The 14,953-nt window shown below is 42.0% G+C and overlaps 1 protein-coding gene across 10 annotated transcripts in view; it reads left to right on the top strand.

The window, feature by feature from the left end:
- Positions 1-278: 278 nt before the first annotated feature.
- The window catches only part of PDE3A (phosphodiesterase 3A), a 355,481-nt gene continuing 340,806 nt past the window's right edge, over positions 279-14,953 (top strand). For 6 of the 10 annotated variants that reach the window (XM_075602962.1, XM_075602958.1, XM_075602957.1 and 3 more), the window contains exon 1: positions 280-904. In XM_075602962.1, coding sequence (XP_075459077.1) covers positions 833-904 — 72 coding nt within the window. In that variant the 5' untranslated portion in view covers positions 280-832. Of the gene's footprint in view, positions 905-14,953 lie in introns of all 10 variants that reach the window. The other 4 variants (XM_075602953.1, XM_075602952.1, XM_075602967.1 and 1 more) reach the window with 3 other exon arrangements.

Raw genomic sequence — 14,953 nt, 5'->3', positions numbered from 1 at the left:
ATTTATCCGCTGTATAGAATCGCACGGTTTATAGCGAATAATCATTCGGCTGATAACCGATGCGCTGCACATTACATATTAATTGTAATGGGAAATAAAAAGAACCCAAATAAAACACCGGAATCTTTATTTTATCTTTCGTTCGGAGTAATATCAAGGTGCTCTGTGTATGTAATCAAAATACACCAAGAAGATTTCCTTCCAGGATAAAGCGGTGGCTGCTCTCTCTCCCCAGGAGCCTCCGCATGTGTGAGAGGTGGGGCTTGGAAACACATGGAAATAGCATTGGCAGAACGGCCAAGCAAGGCTCCTGTCCCCCCTCAACTCTGCGCTCCTGGTGGCACCTAGGGTGACTTAGGACACTAACGAGGACACTGAGGCACAATCATAGGACAGTCACACAATGTATCACAAGCAAGGAGGAAGAGAGGAGCTGCTGCTGCTGTCCTGAGGAGGAATGTAGCCAGCTGCCTCTCCCCCACAGCTCAGCCCCTACTCCCGGTGTCAAACGCTTCTGTTCATTTCCTTCTCCACACCCACATCAGCAGCAGCAGCAGCAGGAGCAGCAGCAGGAGCAGCAGCAGGAGCAGCAGCACTGAGAGAACTGGGAGAACTGGCTGCACACAGCAAAGACAAAGCAGGGCAGACTCTGACACTGTCACAGCCGCACTGAGCTAAGGTCCCAAAGTTGTTGGTGACATCCCAGGCTGCATAAAAGTTTGGGGGAGGACTTGTCCCCCCCTGCACTCCCTTCTGTTTGCGCCTATGCCCCATCTTCCCAAGGAGGAGGAGGAGGAGGAGAAGGAGATTCAGTTCCACGATTGCATCTGAAATGTCTGGGAACCAGCTTTGCAACACAAAGTCCCACCGCAGGACCTCCCTGCCATGCATACCCAGGGAACAGGTAGGCTGAAGCCATGACCAATGCTGACCTGGCAAGGGCACTGGTGCCAACGCTTTGTCACTTTGAAAGCCAAGCTACATATATATATGTGTGTGTGTTCGTAACTGAAACTGTGCAGGGAGACTTTATCTCTTCAGTAACAGAATAAATGTAAAGAAAAGGCTGTGGGGTGATGTAGCAAGGCAGATGTGGGGCCAGAAAGATGACAATTCAGTCATGTCCATCTCATGTAGGAAGGTCGGTGCTCCAGGTTTTGCGTCATGTGTGTCAGTGTGTGGGTTGTGAAGTGTCCATAGGTGAGAAGTGTCCATAGGTCAGAAGTGTCCATAGGTGAGAAGTGTCCATAGGTGAGTTTAGGGAAGTGACATGACGCAGCGATTCTGAGATGCATTAAATGTTTCGGTGCGTCACTTTATTTCAGAGCGCTTTCTTCCATGTGACACAGGCGCAAACAGAAATGAAACAAAGTTCTCTTGGCGCTTCCTTTGTGTGGATACACCTTCCCCCGTGTTTGGAAGTGACGCTCTGTGCAGGATGTAGTTTGCTCTGATGAATAAGGGCGCAATCCAATATAATGTGCTGAAAGATGTGGTACCCGGTGGGTTTGTTGAAGTACCCCTAACCTTACCTTTGTCGGTGCAGCAGGACCAGCATTGACATGTAACTGCGGAAACTGTGCTAGTCATTTCATTTAGTTTTGAGAATGATTGAAGTCATTGAATGTCCCCAGAATATGTGTGGGGTGCACAGCCTGTGCCCCAGAGGGGCACTGAATGGGAACTCCCCTAAAGGACTTTGGAAGCAGTCAGACTGAATGGGTTCCCATTTGCTTGGAATATCACACATGTCACTTCTGGGGTTTTGGAGAAGCTCTGTATTTAAACTTTGTGGTCTGTTGTCCCTCACAACCATATTTTGGGAATGCCCTTTTGCAGCAAGAAAGAACTTTTTGCTGCATTGTTACATACTATGAAGGGGGTTTGTAATGATAATCAGCTAGCACCAGTGTATGCTTTGTTCTACACCTACTGTCATTAACCTCCTTTAGTTTGAGCAGTTGCAAGTTTTAATCAGCATTAACTCAAGATCCTATGGCTTGTTCATCCATTAAACATGCTGGAATGCAGGATATGTCCTGTTGGTTGTTGAATATACTTACATTAGGAGATAACATTTGGAATCATCTATTAATTAATCATTAATAATACCAATTAAAAGATACTAGTGTAAAAAGTATCTGTTGGGCAAATTATTTGGGGTTGCCTGTCTTTCATACATTAATTAGAGATTATTTGTTTGTTTTTAAATGCAAATGTATTCAGCTATACAGTATAAATCAAATTCCAGCCATTTTCCAGTATGATTGATAGCATATGTGTACAGTATGGTGTTACGGCTGTTTCCATGTATAACAATATATGCTTTCATATACAGTACTGTATGTATACATGATTTATAAGCGCACATACAGTACACTTTATTTACATGTATCTTGGTATATACATTTTTTATGAAAGTAGCTGCATGTATTATTTTTAACTATCTTTATGCCGCAAACATGTATTTGTGTAACATTCCTAAAACCAGCAGAGATCCACAGTTTCTAGTCAAAAAGAGTTTGGAAAAAACACTCAGACTGACATAGAAGTGTATTCACTAATTGGAAGCTTTGGGGGTTATTCATTGAACTGTAATAGTGCCAATCGTGTCACTTTCACATAGAAATTCCCGTTGATTTCAATGGAAGTTTCCATGCAATGGTGCCCCAATCAGCATTATTGCACTTTAATGAATAACCCCCCCATTGTCTTTAAACAAAATATACACTTTTCTTGCTTTAATAAATGTAACGTGTATACATGTTACACACTTTTGGAACATTATATGAAATAATAAATGTAATAAAATATTTTGGAAGTTGTTGCTTTTGATACATTTACAGAAGAAATAATTTATATTTGACATTTCCTGTGAATAACCGTAAGACCGAATTTGACATCACTGTGTAAGGCCAAAAGTACCACAGCATCACTCTAACATAGGAAGGTGTTTAAAAAATATATCAATGGTCATTTGAGAGTACTAAAAAAAGGAGAACATTGCACTTTCATATGTAACAGGATGCAGACATGTTACTGGGCTCAGCTTGTATGTGGAACGGAGCAGGACAGATGCTGAGAAATACAGATTAATTGATGCATCAAACAGATCTCCGGATCCCAGTGTGGGTAACAGAAAAGACCAAATATGATCCCTGAGAATTACATTTCTGTTGAAGACAGAAGCAAATCGATGTAACAGTGTCCTGCACATTTTAAGCGATATTTTTAGCCAGAGCCTTTTTAGAGAAAAGTTATTAAGCGTGGAACATTTTTTCCCCCTCTCGTTTGGCTGAGAGCATAACAAAGTCTGTGTTTAGCAGGAATTTAGGTCCCCATGGAATTAAAGAGGCCATGGGTAAATGTTACTCTTCAAAACAGATTTCGGTTTGAACATGTGGAAATTAGGATGGAGTACGTTTTGTATCAAAAGCAAATAAAATATGCTGCTTAAGTCTAACGGTTTAATATGCACTTCCTGTTACCAAAAGAAATAACCGGATGAAAAAAATACATCTATATCATTGTTTGCTTAGGATGAGAATTATATTTCTTGCCAGTTGTAATGCCCTATATGGGACCCTTTTACTGTAAATATTCTCTGCGGACTGCGCTCATGCCGCACTTTCAGTTACACGCTTTTCCAATGGGCACGTTGGAAAGATGAAAGAAGTATTGGCATCCAGCAAACACACTTTGTACTGTAGCTACATAAAAGCAGCCTGTGTCAATGACTGATCCACTGATTGAGCCACCTGTGCTGAAGCAGGGATATCCTTAAAATCTAACCTGTTGGTGCCCTTAAGAACTGGAGTTTGCCATCCTTGCATTATAACATGTAATTACAATTCCGGGGGAGGGGCTGTTATTGGGACAGAGGATCAATTGCATATTTTTTGTGTGCTGCAAAATGATGAACCCATATTATAAAATAAATACAATCCCAGGGTTTTTCTTTTTCTAAGAGAACACATTCTTTTTGCAGAGATTTAATGGACTCAGATAGTGTCGCTCTTAAGAGTAACATCCTGTAATCGCACATAAGGTTATGGAAATATATTGAAGAAGTCATTTGGGATGTAATGAGAAAGCAGCCGGGGCCACGTAACGAGCCGCAGATATTGTTTGCGGGAGAGGTTAATTATGGTTCAGTGACTGTCACAAGTGTCCCCTCCAGATCAGCGCTGTGGCAGGATGCAGAAAGCCCAGGGGTTGTGAGGAAGCAGTAGGGACCTTTAGAGGAGCAATAATCGGACTGTGTAACTCCACCACTAGGACAGAGTGGCTTGTTCTATCAATGTAATGTCTCAGTTATTTAGTGGGTCCTAATAAGACGTTGTGAGGGGAAATGGCCCAGGCTCAATCAAGAACGGACCATGGTAGAGGAATGAATGGCAGAGACCTTTCTTCCAGCACTATCAGGGCTCTTTACTTTACAGGCATATTTATCTACAGAGGTAGCGTGTTTTGTTTGTTCCTTCGTTACAAAATAATAGTAATCACGTGTAATTGGACATGATTTACTCCTGTAGGGATGTCATACTGTCATTCTCATCCCAATTATTTCTGTACGCCAGAAGTTCTCAACTCCAGTCCTTAAGATCCCCCAACAGGTCAGGTTTTCAGAATATCCCAGCTTCAGCACAGGTTTCTTAATCAGTGGCTCAGTCTGAGACTGAGCCACTGATTGGACCACCAGTGCTGAAGCTGGGACTGATTGAGCCACCTGTGCTGAAGCTGGAACTGATTGAGCCACCTGTGCTGAAGCTGGGATATCCTGAAAACCTGACCTGTTGAGGGGGTGTTAAGGACTGGCGTTGAGAATCCCTGCGGTACGTAACAGGATACACCAGCATGCTGGAAGACATGTCTAAAATGCATTTACCATATATGACATACTATCTATATAATATATAATACAGTACATAATGTGTATAATACATACCTCTTCCTATCACCTCCCCTATTCAAAGTGATTGAAAGGCATGCTGGGTAATATTTTAGTGGCATTCATTTGAATTAATCTGACCTCCAGCAAAGGTCAGCAACATCACAGCATATTACATGGGGCCCCTGAGTGCGTCTAAGGCTGCGTCCCCGCTAGCGCTGAGCGGGCGGCGCTTGCGGCGGTTACTTACATATATTGTTATATATTAGTCCCCGCACACTCTGTGCTTGCGCGCTCGTGCGCGGGCACACAAGCTCAAACGCGCTCGGCGCTTAAGTAAACAAAAAACCTATACTTACCCGTGCACTCAACTACCCGCAAGGCCCCCCCCACTCCCTGCGCGCGCATGCGTGCGTAGATGCAGGACACCCGGTGCTCATGCTTGGAGCACTCTCCAAGCATGAGCGCGCTCAGCGCCAGCGGGGACTCAGTCTTAGGGACCACCACCGTTTCATACCAAGTTTAGCTATGCTAACTTCATAACAATATGTGGCTTATACTGGACTTTTCTTTGATATGGATACCAGGAGTGACAGAGATAGAATTGCAGAAATATTCATGTCAAATCATGTTTTTAGGAGGGGACAATTAAAAATCACCATTTTAATTTCCTAAAAACTATTGTTTATTTTAACTATGGTAACTATAACTTTGGATCAGTGAGAAGGAACCAGGCGAGAGCCAATACAAGCCAATATACTGGCAGCGATCTTCAAAGACAGCTTAGCAGTGACACGCATTTAAACAAAACATCAGTTCATAGATTTCACTTACGTGCACTGTACTATGTTACAATGCCAGGAGAGCTCCGGAGAGAGATCGCAAAGCTTTTCTTTATTAAAACAGGGGAAACGCGCACTGCTGTGGAGTTTGTTATATTTGTTAAATGTTCTAATAACTTATTTTTTTTGCTGCATTGTTCACTCATTAACGTATGAGCACACTATTAGACCCTAACAACAGCAGCAGGCATTATATTGTGTGCAATAACTGTTAGTTTGTGATTTTTACAGTTACGTTTTCTTGTCTAAATATAAAAATCTAAAGAACATATATTGAATTATGAAACAACTGCAAAAAATAGCAGAAAATGTGCTGATGACTGTGTGCTTTCAGGTTATTGCAAGCTCAGCATAGTATGTGTTATTCAGTAGAGATGCTTCTTTTAATGACTTGCAATGTGTTTTGCAGATACCCTGCATGTCTGCAGCTAGTATCACTATATTTAACTTACTTTCTGTGTACTGTATACGTTCTCATAATCCAAAACAAGAATTTTGTTTGTTGCTTCTTTTTAAACCAGTAATGGTTAGGAGAAATAGAAGAGTCCTCCTACACTGGTGCTACAGGTAATCCAATATAGCCATGATAATAATAGTGAAGCCGAGACCATATATAAAAAAAGGCTACGGAAGCCTGAATGGGACAAACCGTAGCCTTTTTTCCTGGTCTTTGTCATCTGACCCTAGGTGTTTTGGCGCGAACCAGCAACAACCACGGGAGCAGTCAGGGTATTTAAAGAGGTTACTTACAAGTCGGGTTACTCTTTGATACAGCACCCGCTGGGTGCGAAACGCATCAGAGGCCCCTATTTTGCCTGTTCTGTCTAACTAATTTAATAAATATTTTTGTACTGGATGTGAGCCCCCAGCCCTAGTCTTCTCGCAGTGATCAGTCTTCAACATCCACACTCTTTTTAAACCATGTGTCCACATAGGTAGTTACAATTTTAAATGCCTACTTCATTAAATATAGTATAAGGCAGGGGTGGCTAAATCCAGTCTTCAAGGGCCACCAACAGGTCAGGTTTTCAGGATATCCCTGCTTCAGCACAAGTGATGCAGTCTTCAACTGAGCCACTGGTTGAGCCTCCTGTGCTGAAGCAGGGATATCCTGAAAGCCTGACCTGTTGGTGGCCCTTGAGGACTGGCGTTGGCTGCCCCTGGTATATAGTAATGTGTGTGAGTTATATTACTTTTCTTTATATCATTAACCAAAATGGGAAGTTAGTTGAAAGCACAGTTCGCCAGTCTTCTAAACAGATTTTATTCCCCGATATAAGTAATAATAATACGTTCTCTGTGTAATACGTATCAAATATAACCCCTTCACCACCAGGGGGCCAGCAGTGCATTAAAACGCAAAGCATTGCTTGTCCCTCTGGCAGGGAAGAGGTTAAAAAACATAGCACTGAGACTTTGAAGGAATCTTTTCTCGGAGAAGTTAAAGCGCTCAGCCACCTAACACTTTCTCTATTTTAATAGTTTTTTCATGGCTTAAGTTGTACTTAAAAGCGGTTCAGATTTCACAACTATATACATAGTATATATTTTTACATTTCTTTTTTATATATAGGGATATAGTTGTTTATTTATTCTGCATTTGTCACAATGAAAGGTGATAAATAATTTTTTTACTACAGTATTTTAAAGTTTCGTTTATAACAATTACTTTTTAAATGTAGGCACACAAATAAGAAAAAGCTTAGTAAATGTCACTGAACATACAAAATATTTTCTTTTGTTTAGGGTTAGGTAGAGGCTCAGAAAAAAAATGTAAGGAAGGTTCAAATTAATTCCAAAGACGCTTTATTTATGTCTCAGCGAGACACGGTGTTTAGGAAATCACAGCGGGAACGATTTTCAATAATTCATTAAAAAATTTTTTTTTATATCAGTGCTTTAGAAAAATAGAAACCCCCCCAAAAAGGGGTGGCCAACACCAATCCTCAAGGACTGGACTACTGATTGAGACACCTGTGCTGAAGCAGGGTTATCCTTAAAACCTGACCTGTTGGTGGCCCTTGAGGACTGCAGTTGGCCGCTCCTGCACTACAAGATGTAACAACGAAGCATGTGAAAGAGAAGGAGAAGAAGAAGAAGAAAAAGAAGAAGAATGAGGAGGACGGGCGATGTGCACTAAACTTTTCTTTTTTTAATAACTTGTAATATTAGAACTGCCCCTTTCCAAATATCTCCTCTACTTCTAGAGACCCGTGTATCAACGCACAGAAAATAGTCATTCTGCACAGCTGTCCTTCCCATGCTGATGCACGCAGTTCCTTTCCATGCTGATGCACACAGACGTTAAACACAAACACTTGTTTTGTTGCAAATCATGAAACATGGATACTCAATTTTATTTTTGTTAACCATCTTCTTTAAAAACGGGGACAGTGAACTAGGTCATAAAGGAGAGAAAAAGTAAGGGTTATCAGTGACAGCAAGGTGCACGATACTTCTCTATCCCTGCTGAGCTCAACTCCCGATAAAGAAACAGTGGTGCGGTTAAGAGGAATGTGGGGAGACATAGTAACAAAGTAACATTCTTCCCACCGATATTTCGTATTTTATCATTACATCCAAGTCTCCCAGTTCTTTAGATCCAAACTCCTTACTGTTGATTTTCCAATGTTACAGAAAAAGCATGGCCAGTATGATAATGTGTGTGAACGTACAGTCATTGGAAGTGTCCTGCGTGTTGCCGTTTAGGAGCACAACCTATATATTTATATATAGCCTTCTCATGTTTAACCCTAGCAAAGCTGGATGGAAGCCAATGCATTGCTGAGCAATACTCTGCAGGACTATGTACAGTATCAATAAAGGATTCAAAAGGAAAAAAAGTTCACATGAATTCCAGATGCTGACACATTATTTTGTATGAAAATTACAACATTTATTTATATTGCAGTCCATTTATTTAACACACAGAAATCTGGTAGGAAACTGTTCGAAGCAATTAACATAAACAAACCCCCTTACAGTGCTGGAGAACAGAAGCCTTGTGGCAAAGATCCTCGTACAAACTCGAGAGAAATGCAATTTCTGAAGCGAACGTAACGTGGAAAGCAAGAGCAATGCTGTGTGGGTTAGCGATACGCTAATTAAGATAAACAAAGCCTTGAGTAACATTATGTACAGAACATGTTTTGAAAACTTAAGATAGTTTTGCAATGATACTTTGTAAGGCAAATAAGGATTCAAGAAAATAAATGATAACTGCAAAGTACAGTACACTTGCGGTATAAACTGAATTGTACCAAGCAAAAGGCCGTCTATTAAAGAACGAGCCATGGATAAGTTATTTTACTGTGTTACTTTCTTTTTAAGGTTTGGAAGTTTTCCTACGATCTGAATGTAGTCATAATACCTAACTTACTACTACAATATTTAACTGTAACAAAATATTAAAGTGCTTGTTTTCTGGAGGATATACAGTATATTGTCTTTATAGGGGAAGATGTGTAATGCCTAAGGTTACAAAACGGATCAGCACACTAATATTAATATTTCCAGAATGTTAAATATTCCTAAAAACATAAGTTTGATTATCTTTATTTCCTACTTCTTTGTGAATGTACTTTGCCCTATTACTGTTTGAAAACAGTTATTTTTTTAGACTCTGAATAACTTTCCTACATTTCAAAAGTTTACAAAATGTAATAAACCTTACGTAATTCCTTGTGCTAGAAAACAGCCATTGCGATTGAAGAAATTATTCCTGCAAAATAAGGGGGCAGCGTTTGGGGAGTTTTCTTAAAGAAAAACATTAGTCATTCTACAAGTATCGAATGTTCTGAATTTGTAATGATTGAGAACTAAATATTATATATTATATTATAAGGTATAAGGATGATTGAAAAATCTAGTAAGAATTGCATCTGTAATGTTTTATGATGAAAGCACAAAACATGCAGTGTGTGTTAAAACATAAAGCCAGCTAACCTTTCTCTAGATTCCCGAAGTGGTAACAAAAAGGTATATTCGGTATCTATGCCTACAGGTCAGGTTTTCAGAATATTCCAGCTTCAGCACAGGTGGCTAAACCTGTGCTGAAGCGGGGACATCCAGTTAAACCACGTTGTGTGAATTATTTAATGCTGGATATTATACATGTGCAGTTTTGTGCAGGCTCCTCCTGGCACTGAATGCAATCAGAGATTTCTTCATTATTTAGGTTGAGTGATTTGAGGAAATGTCCTTTTGCAAAATAGTGAAGATTGGATAGTACTGTATACATGGATAATAGACAGAAAGGTTGATAGTAAAGTGAAACCCCAACCCCAACTTTCCTTATTTAGTTCTAAATATGTATGTATATATGAAATACTATATGTATGTGTATATATATGTATATATATATATATATGTATATATATATATATACATATACAGTGGTCGACAAATCACCAAAAAATCTACTCGCCGAACAAAAAAATCTACTCGCCACCTAGTACCACACGTGTGCTGCTTGGGCCAATAGGAACTCGCCACGATGTTAAATCCACTCGCCCGGGGCGTGCAAATGTATAGGTTTGTCGAACACTGCATATATATATATATATATATATATATATATATATATATATATATATATATATATATATATATATAATATATACATACACACACATACAGGGCTTGACAAATCACGAAAAAAGCTACTCGCCGAACCAAAAAGCTACTCGCCCCCCTAGCCCGCCCCCTAGACCCGCCCCATTTAAAAAAAAAAGAAATTGTATAAATTCCTAGTAAGAACTAATAACATTCGTTTTTGACATAACCATTTATTTATTGTATTACATTTATACTTTACTACAATTCATCCTTGTTACATAGTTACGTGTGTGTGTGTGTATATGTGTTTGTGTCAGATGACCCCACTAAACTAGAAAAAAGCCAGATGTGAATGACTAGTTTCCTGAACCCCTTAAACAGTGTCTGGGTGCCCCAGCTTCACAATTTCTAAAGCAGCACAATGTTATGTGTTGGAGGGGAGGTGTTCCCTACCTGTCTTCTGGGTTAGGGGGGATTCCGATGTCTCCCGTGTGAAGCTTGAGAGTCAGATCTGGAAGAAAGCAGTATAGGTTATTTTGGTGTAGGTATAGGGCAGTCAATATATATATATATATATATGGTAAATAAGATATCCAGCTGTCAGGGTTTGGCTGTCACGCTCCTCCCTTCCCGCCTCTCATTTCTCTCCATCCAGAGCGAGCAGCGGATCTGCGGCAGATGCTGTGCCCGGTGTGACCCCCCCGGTGTTTCTACAGATGACCATTCCGTCTTATTTGAATGCAATTCATACTTTTACTAATTAACCTTGCAAATAAACTTTAAATGTTTTTCATTTTTGAGTATACCGGTCAAAATAATCTACAAGTTTGAAGTGTACCTACAAGTTCAAATTCTGTGTGACAGAATATTCAGTGCACTTTCCTTTGTAGCTTTGCAGTAAATATTGCGTCCTAGAATCTTTACTTATTACTGTACATAGTTATTATGACATATGAAAATAAGGAAGGTAACCTGTATGAAAAAAAAATCAAAAAGTATTGCTAAAAATTCCTAGACTGTTTTTTTTTATAATCACAGGACCATTTTCTGCTAAGGGAGACCATTTAAACTCATACCATGGCATACAAAGTGGGACAAATTGCCTGTTTAGTTAGATTTTGACTGCTGGACAGAATAGAAAAAAACATCTGGATTTGCCAATCAGACATCTCTACCTCACTATGACCCCAACCCCTCCAAAATAATAAGACCACATTTCAGTCCCCTTCCCTTAGAAATAGATCCCCCAATGAACCAAACCCCCCACCCCCCATTGCGCCTCAGAGACACCCCCCGACCTTCCAGTATCAGCTGCTCAGTGTCCTTGTCCCTGCACAGCCCGGACACGGTGGAGTTGTGGAGCTGAAAAGGCGGCTGCATTGAAAATCTACCGCTAAGTAGGGACGGAAGAGGGGGTGAGGGGTCCCGGGCCCTGGTAAGACATGGGTCCCCCTTAAGCATCTGAGGGTCCCCCAGTTTAGAGATCAGACAGATCTCCATCACTTCCTACCCATTGGCTTTCCTTGCCTGATTATTAACCACATTCGTTGCAGAGTGCTGAGCAAACTACCAGGAGCTTTTATTAGTTTTATTAGCATAACTTGATAAGTGATAGCATTTGATTTTCTGACTCCTGCGTTAGCGCTGGAGTACACAGGGGTACTGAGAAAAATAAATCCCTAGTTGGTGTACAACAGTAATGGTTTGATGAATGATTTAAAACTTATAATTTTATTGAGTATAATATTAATAAAATAAGGCATCTATATGTGGTAATACGTAGCATAAGTTAAGAACTAAAAAAGAACTGAGTGTTCTGTGATGGTGTGCACGGTCCTGGCAGTCTGACAGAACGCTCCCATGAGCGCCAGGAAGCGGCTTGTGACCCGGTTTGAATATATACACCGGTTGTTATGTCACAGGTTATCAACAAGGGATAAGTAGTCTATATGAATTAGGTGAACTTATACAGAGAGGAATATAGTAGGGGTAGTTTGGAGTAATATACTATTCGCTCTGCGGACAGACACATGTACATAGGGATGTAGGGCCAAAATATACTGTTGGTGTATATACTGTAGCATCCAAAGATTTGTATGTGTGTCCCAGACCTATATCTGCCCAGACCCGCAGTGATGTGATGCCAGTGATTGGCTGTCAGATCTCCATGGGCTTTATGGGGGAGAATTAAAGCTCACAGTTTGTCTGCCTGGAGGAAGGGGAGGCTGAAGTGACGGGGCGCTCACACAAGCCATTTTAAGCACGCATTCAGGTTCCTAATTTGAGGGGGTGTGAGTTTGTGCAGAAAGAAATCAAGCACAAAACGGAGAGCTTTTTCCTCTCGCTGTCCTGATCAGATCTGTTCTGATCAATGAGAAGCGCGCTCCCTCGTGCATCATTACCTTAGGCGCGCTCCAGCCTGGTCAGCCCCCGTCCTCCGCATGCACACGCTTTCCTGGTCTGCTGGATTCTTTTAGGCGCCCCAACATAAAAGAAGTGTCTCCTGGGTGGTACGTTCCGCAGTGGCGCGGGACCTTCGTGCTCCAAGTGCCTCATGGTCCCCTGCGCCCCGACTGCCCGCTCACCCTCAGCTGCCTCCTTAACTAACGTCACGCTACACAGTGCGCACCAGCCCCGCATGCACTGCTCCGAGGCTGCCTCCTCATCTCGCGCCCTCATCTCACTGTGGTGCGCGCCAAAGGACCTCAACCAATCAGGAGGGGGTGGGGGGGGGGGCGAGATTTTTATTTTAGGCACGCAGCACCTTCTCACACAAACTGGAAAATAAGAATCACAGGAAAATTGCTTAAAGAACCATGATGGCGCTCGTCTGCCTTCCAAAAAGCATGGCGAGCGCGCAAGTGCATTTGTCGAGCTATATATATATTTATAAATATATATATTTATTTATTTTTCTGTAGCCTACCTGTGTCATAATATGTACAGGTCACTTCTTTTTTGTATTTTGGGTGAACAACATGAAGTGGGCATTTTTTTTTCTAATTCTGCATTATTTTATGTCAATAAATGGATAATTTAAGAATAAATTGAATACTATTTTTTCCTTTAGAAATGTTCAATATAACAAGGTATGTTTGCCTTTCATGACACCATAATATGCTTGTTTTCCTTTCCTCCAGTAAAAGAAAGGAACGTGTGTGTGTGTGTGTGTGTGTGTGTGTGTGTGTGTGTGTGTGTGTGTGTGTGTGTGTGTGTGTGTGTGTGTGTGTGTGTGTGTGTGTGTGTGTGTGTGTGTGTGTGTGTGTGTGTGTGTGAGATTTGTAACAATGTACCATTACTTCTTAAGCACAGTATGAACCCACAAGACAATATGAGAAATTCTTCAAACTGATGCTCTGTAGCTGAATAGTAATTAGTGTGAGGGGTTAACGATCTTAATGAGTTAACCGGGTGGGATCACTCTGGTATTGCTCCTGTCACCATTGGGCGATAGAAGGGTATATCTAGCTCCACCTAATGTTCTAGAAGCAGGTGCCTCGATGTTCAGGTAGAGGGCCTCACTGTGAGTAATGTATATAGGTTTAAGTGTATAGTTATGTGTATTAAGGATGTCCTGTCACCATTTATTGTTTTCAGTTCAGGAACGTGCCCTATATAGTTAGATCTCATAGTAATTGTTCTCATGCAGGAAGAGGAGTACGCGTGTGCTCAGCAGGCGTTATCAGAGTAGTGTTTCCAGAGCATAATCAGGTCGGCTCCACCAGAAGGTTCTTATTAAACTCCCGACCCAAGATGTAGGAACCAGGTTTGCTGTACACAGTAGTGGGACATTAAACCCAGAGAGAGCTTTGTGTATCCCTGACAAGGGTGCACCTGAGACGGGGCATTATTCACGCTATGCAGGAGATTGTCCATCTAACCAATACTAAGGGAAACAAGCCTAATTACCTCCCCAGCGTGGGAGTGAGCGCTGCCAGGGGGGACGCGCAGAGTGACCATATTGTTTGTCACCAGCTAATGTCTGAAGTGACGTCTGTCTTTTGTATGGCGAGCATTATAAACCGATGTGAATAAAGCTCTTTTTGTATTATAACAGTTTCTGGCGCCCATCCTTATTCTATCTAAATATCCATGGCCAGCGTGCCCCCACCCAGCACCCTGACCTGGTCTGAGAGACTGAGCAAAGCCTGCCCCCACCCAGCACCCTGACCTGGTCTGAGAGACTGAGCAAAGCCTGCCCCCACCCAGCACCCTGACCAGGTCTGAGAGACTGAGCAAAGCCTGCACCCACCCAGCACTCTGACCAGGTGTGAGAGACTGAGCCCGGCCTGCACCCACCCAGCACCCTGACCAGGTCTGGGAGACTGAGCACAGCCTGCACCCACCCAGCACCCTGGCCCGGTCTGGGAGACTGAGCACAGCCTGCACCCACCCAGCACCCTGACCTGGTCTGAGAGACTGAGCACAGCCTGCACCCACCCAGCACCCTGACCTGGTCTGAGAGACTGAGCACAGCCTGCACCCACCCAGCACCCTGACCTGGTCTGAGAGACTGAGCACAGCCTGCACCCACCCAGCACCCTGGCCGGTCTGAGAGACTGAGCACAGCCTGCACCCACCCAGCACCCTGACCAGGTCTGAGAGACTGAGCACAGCCTTCACCCACCCAGCACCCTGACCAGGTGTGAGAGACTGAGCCCGG

The sequence above is a fragment of the Ascaphus truei genome, chromosome 5 (assembly GCF_040206685.1).
Source record: "Ascaphus truei isolate aAscTru1 chromosome 5, aAscTru1.hap1, whole genome shotgun sequence".
In the NCBI taxonomy this organism is placed as follows: Eukaryota; Metazoa; Chordata; class Amphibia; order Anura; family Ascaphidae; genus Ascaphus; species Ascaphus truei.
This window is presented reverse-complemented; position numbering and strand designations above follow the sequence as displayed.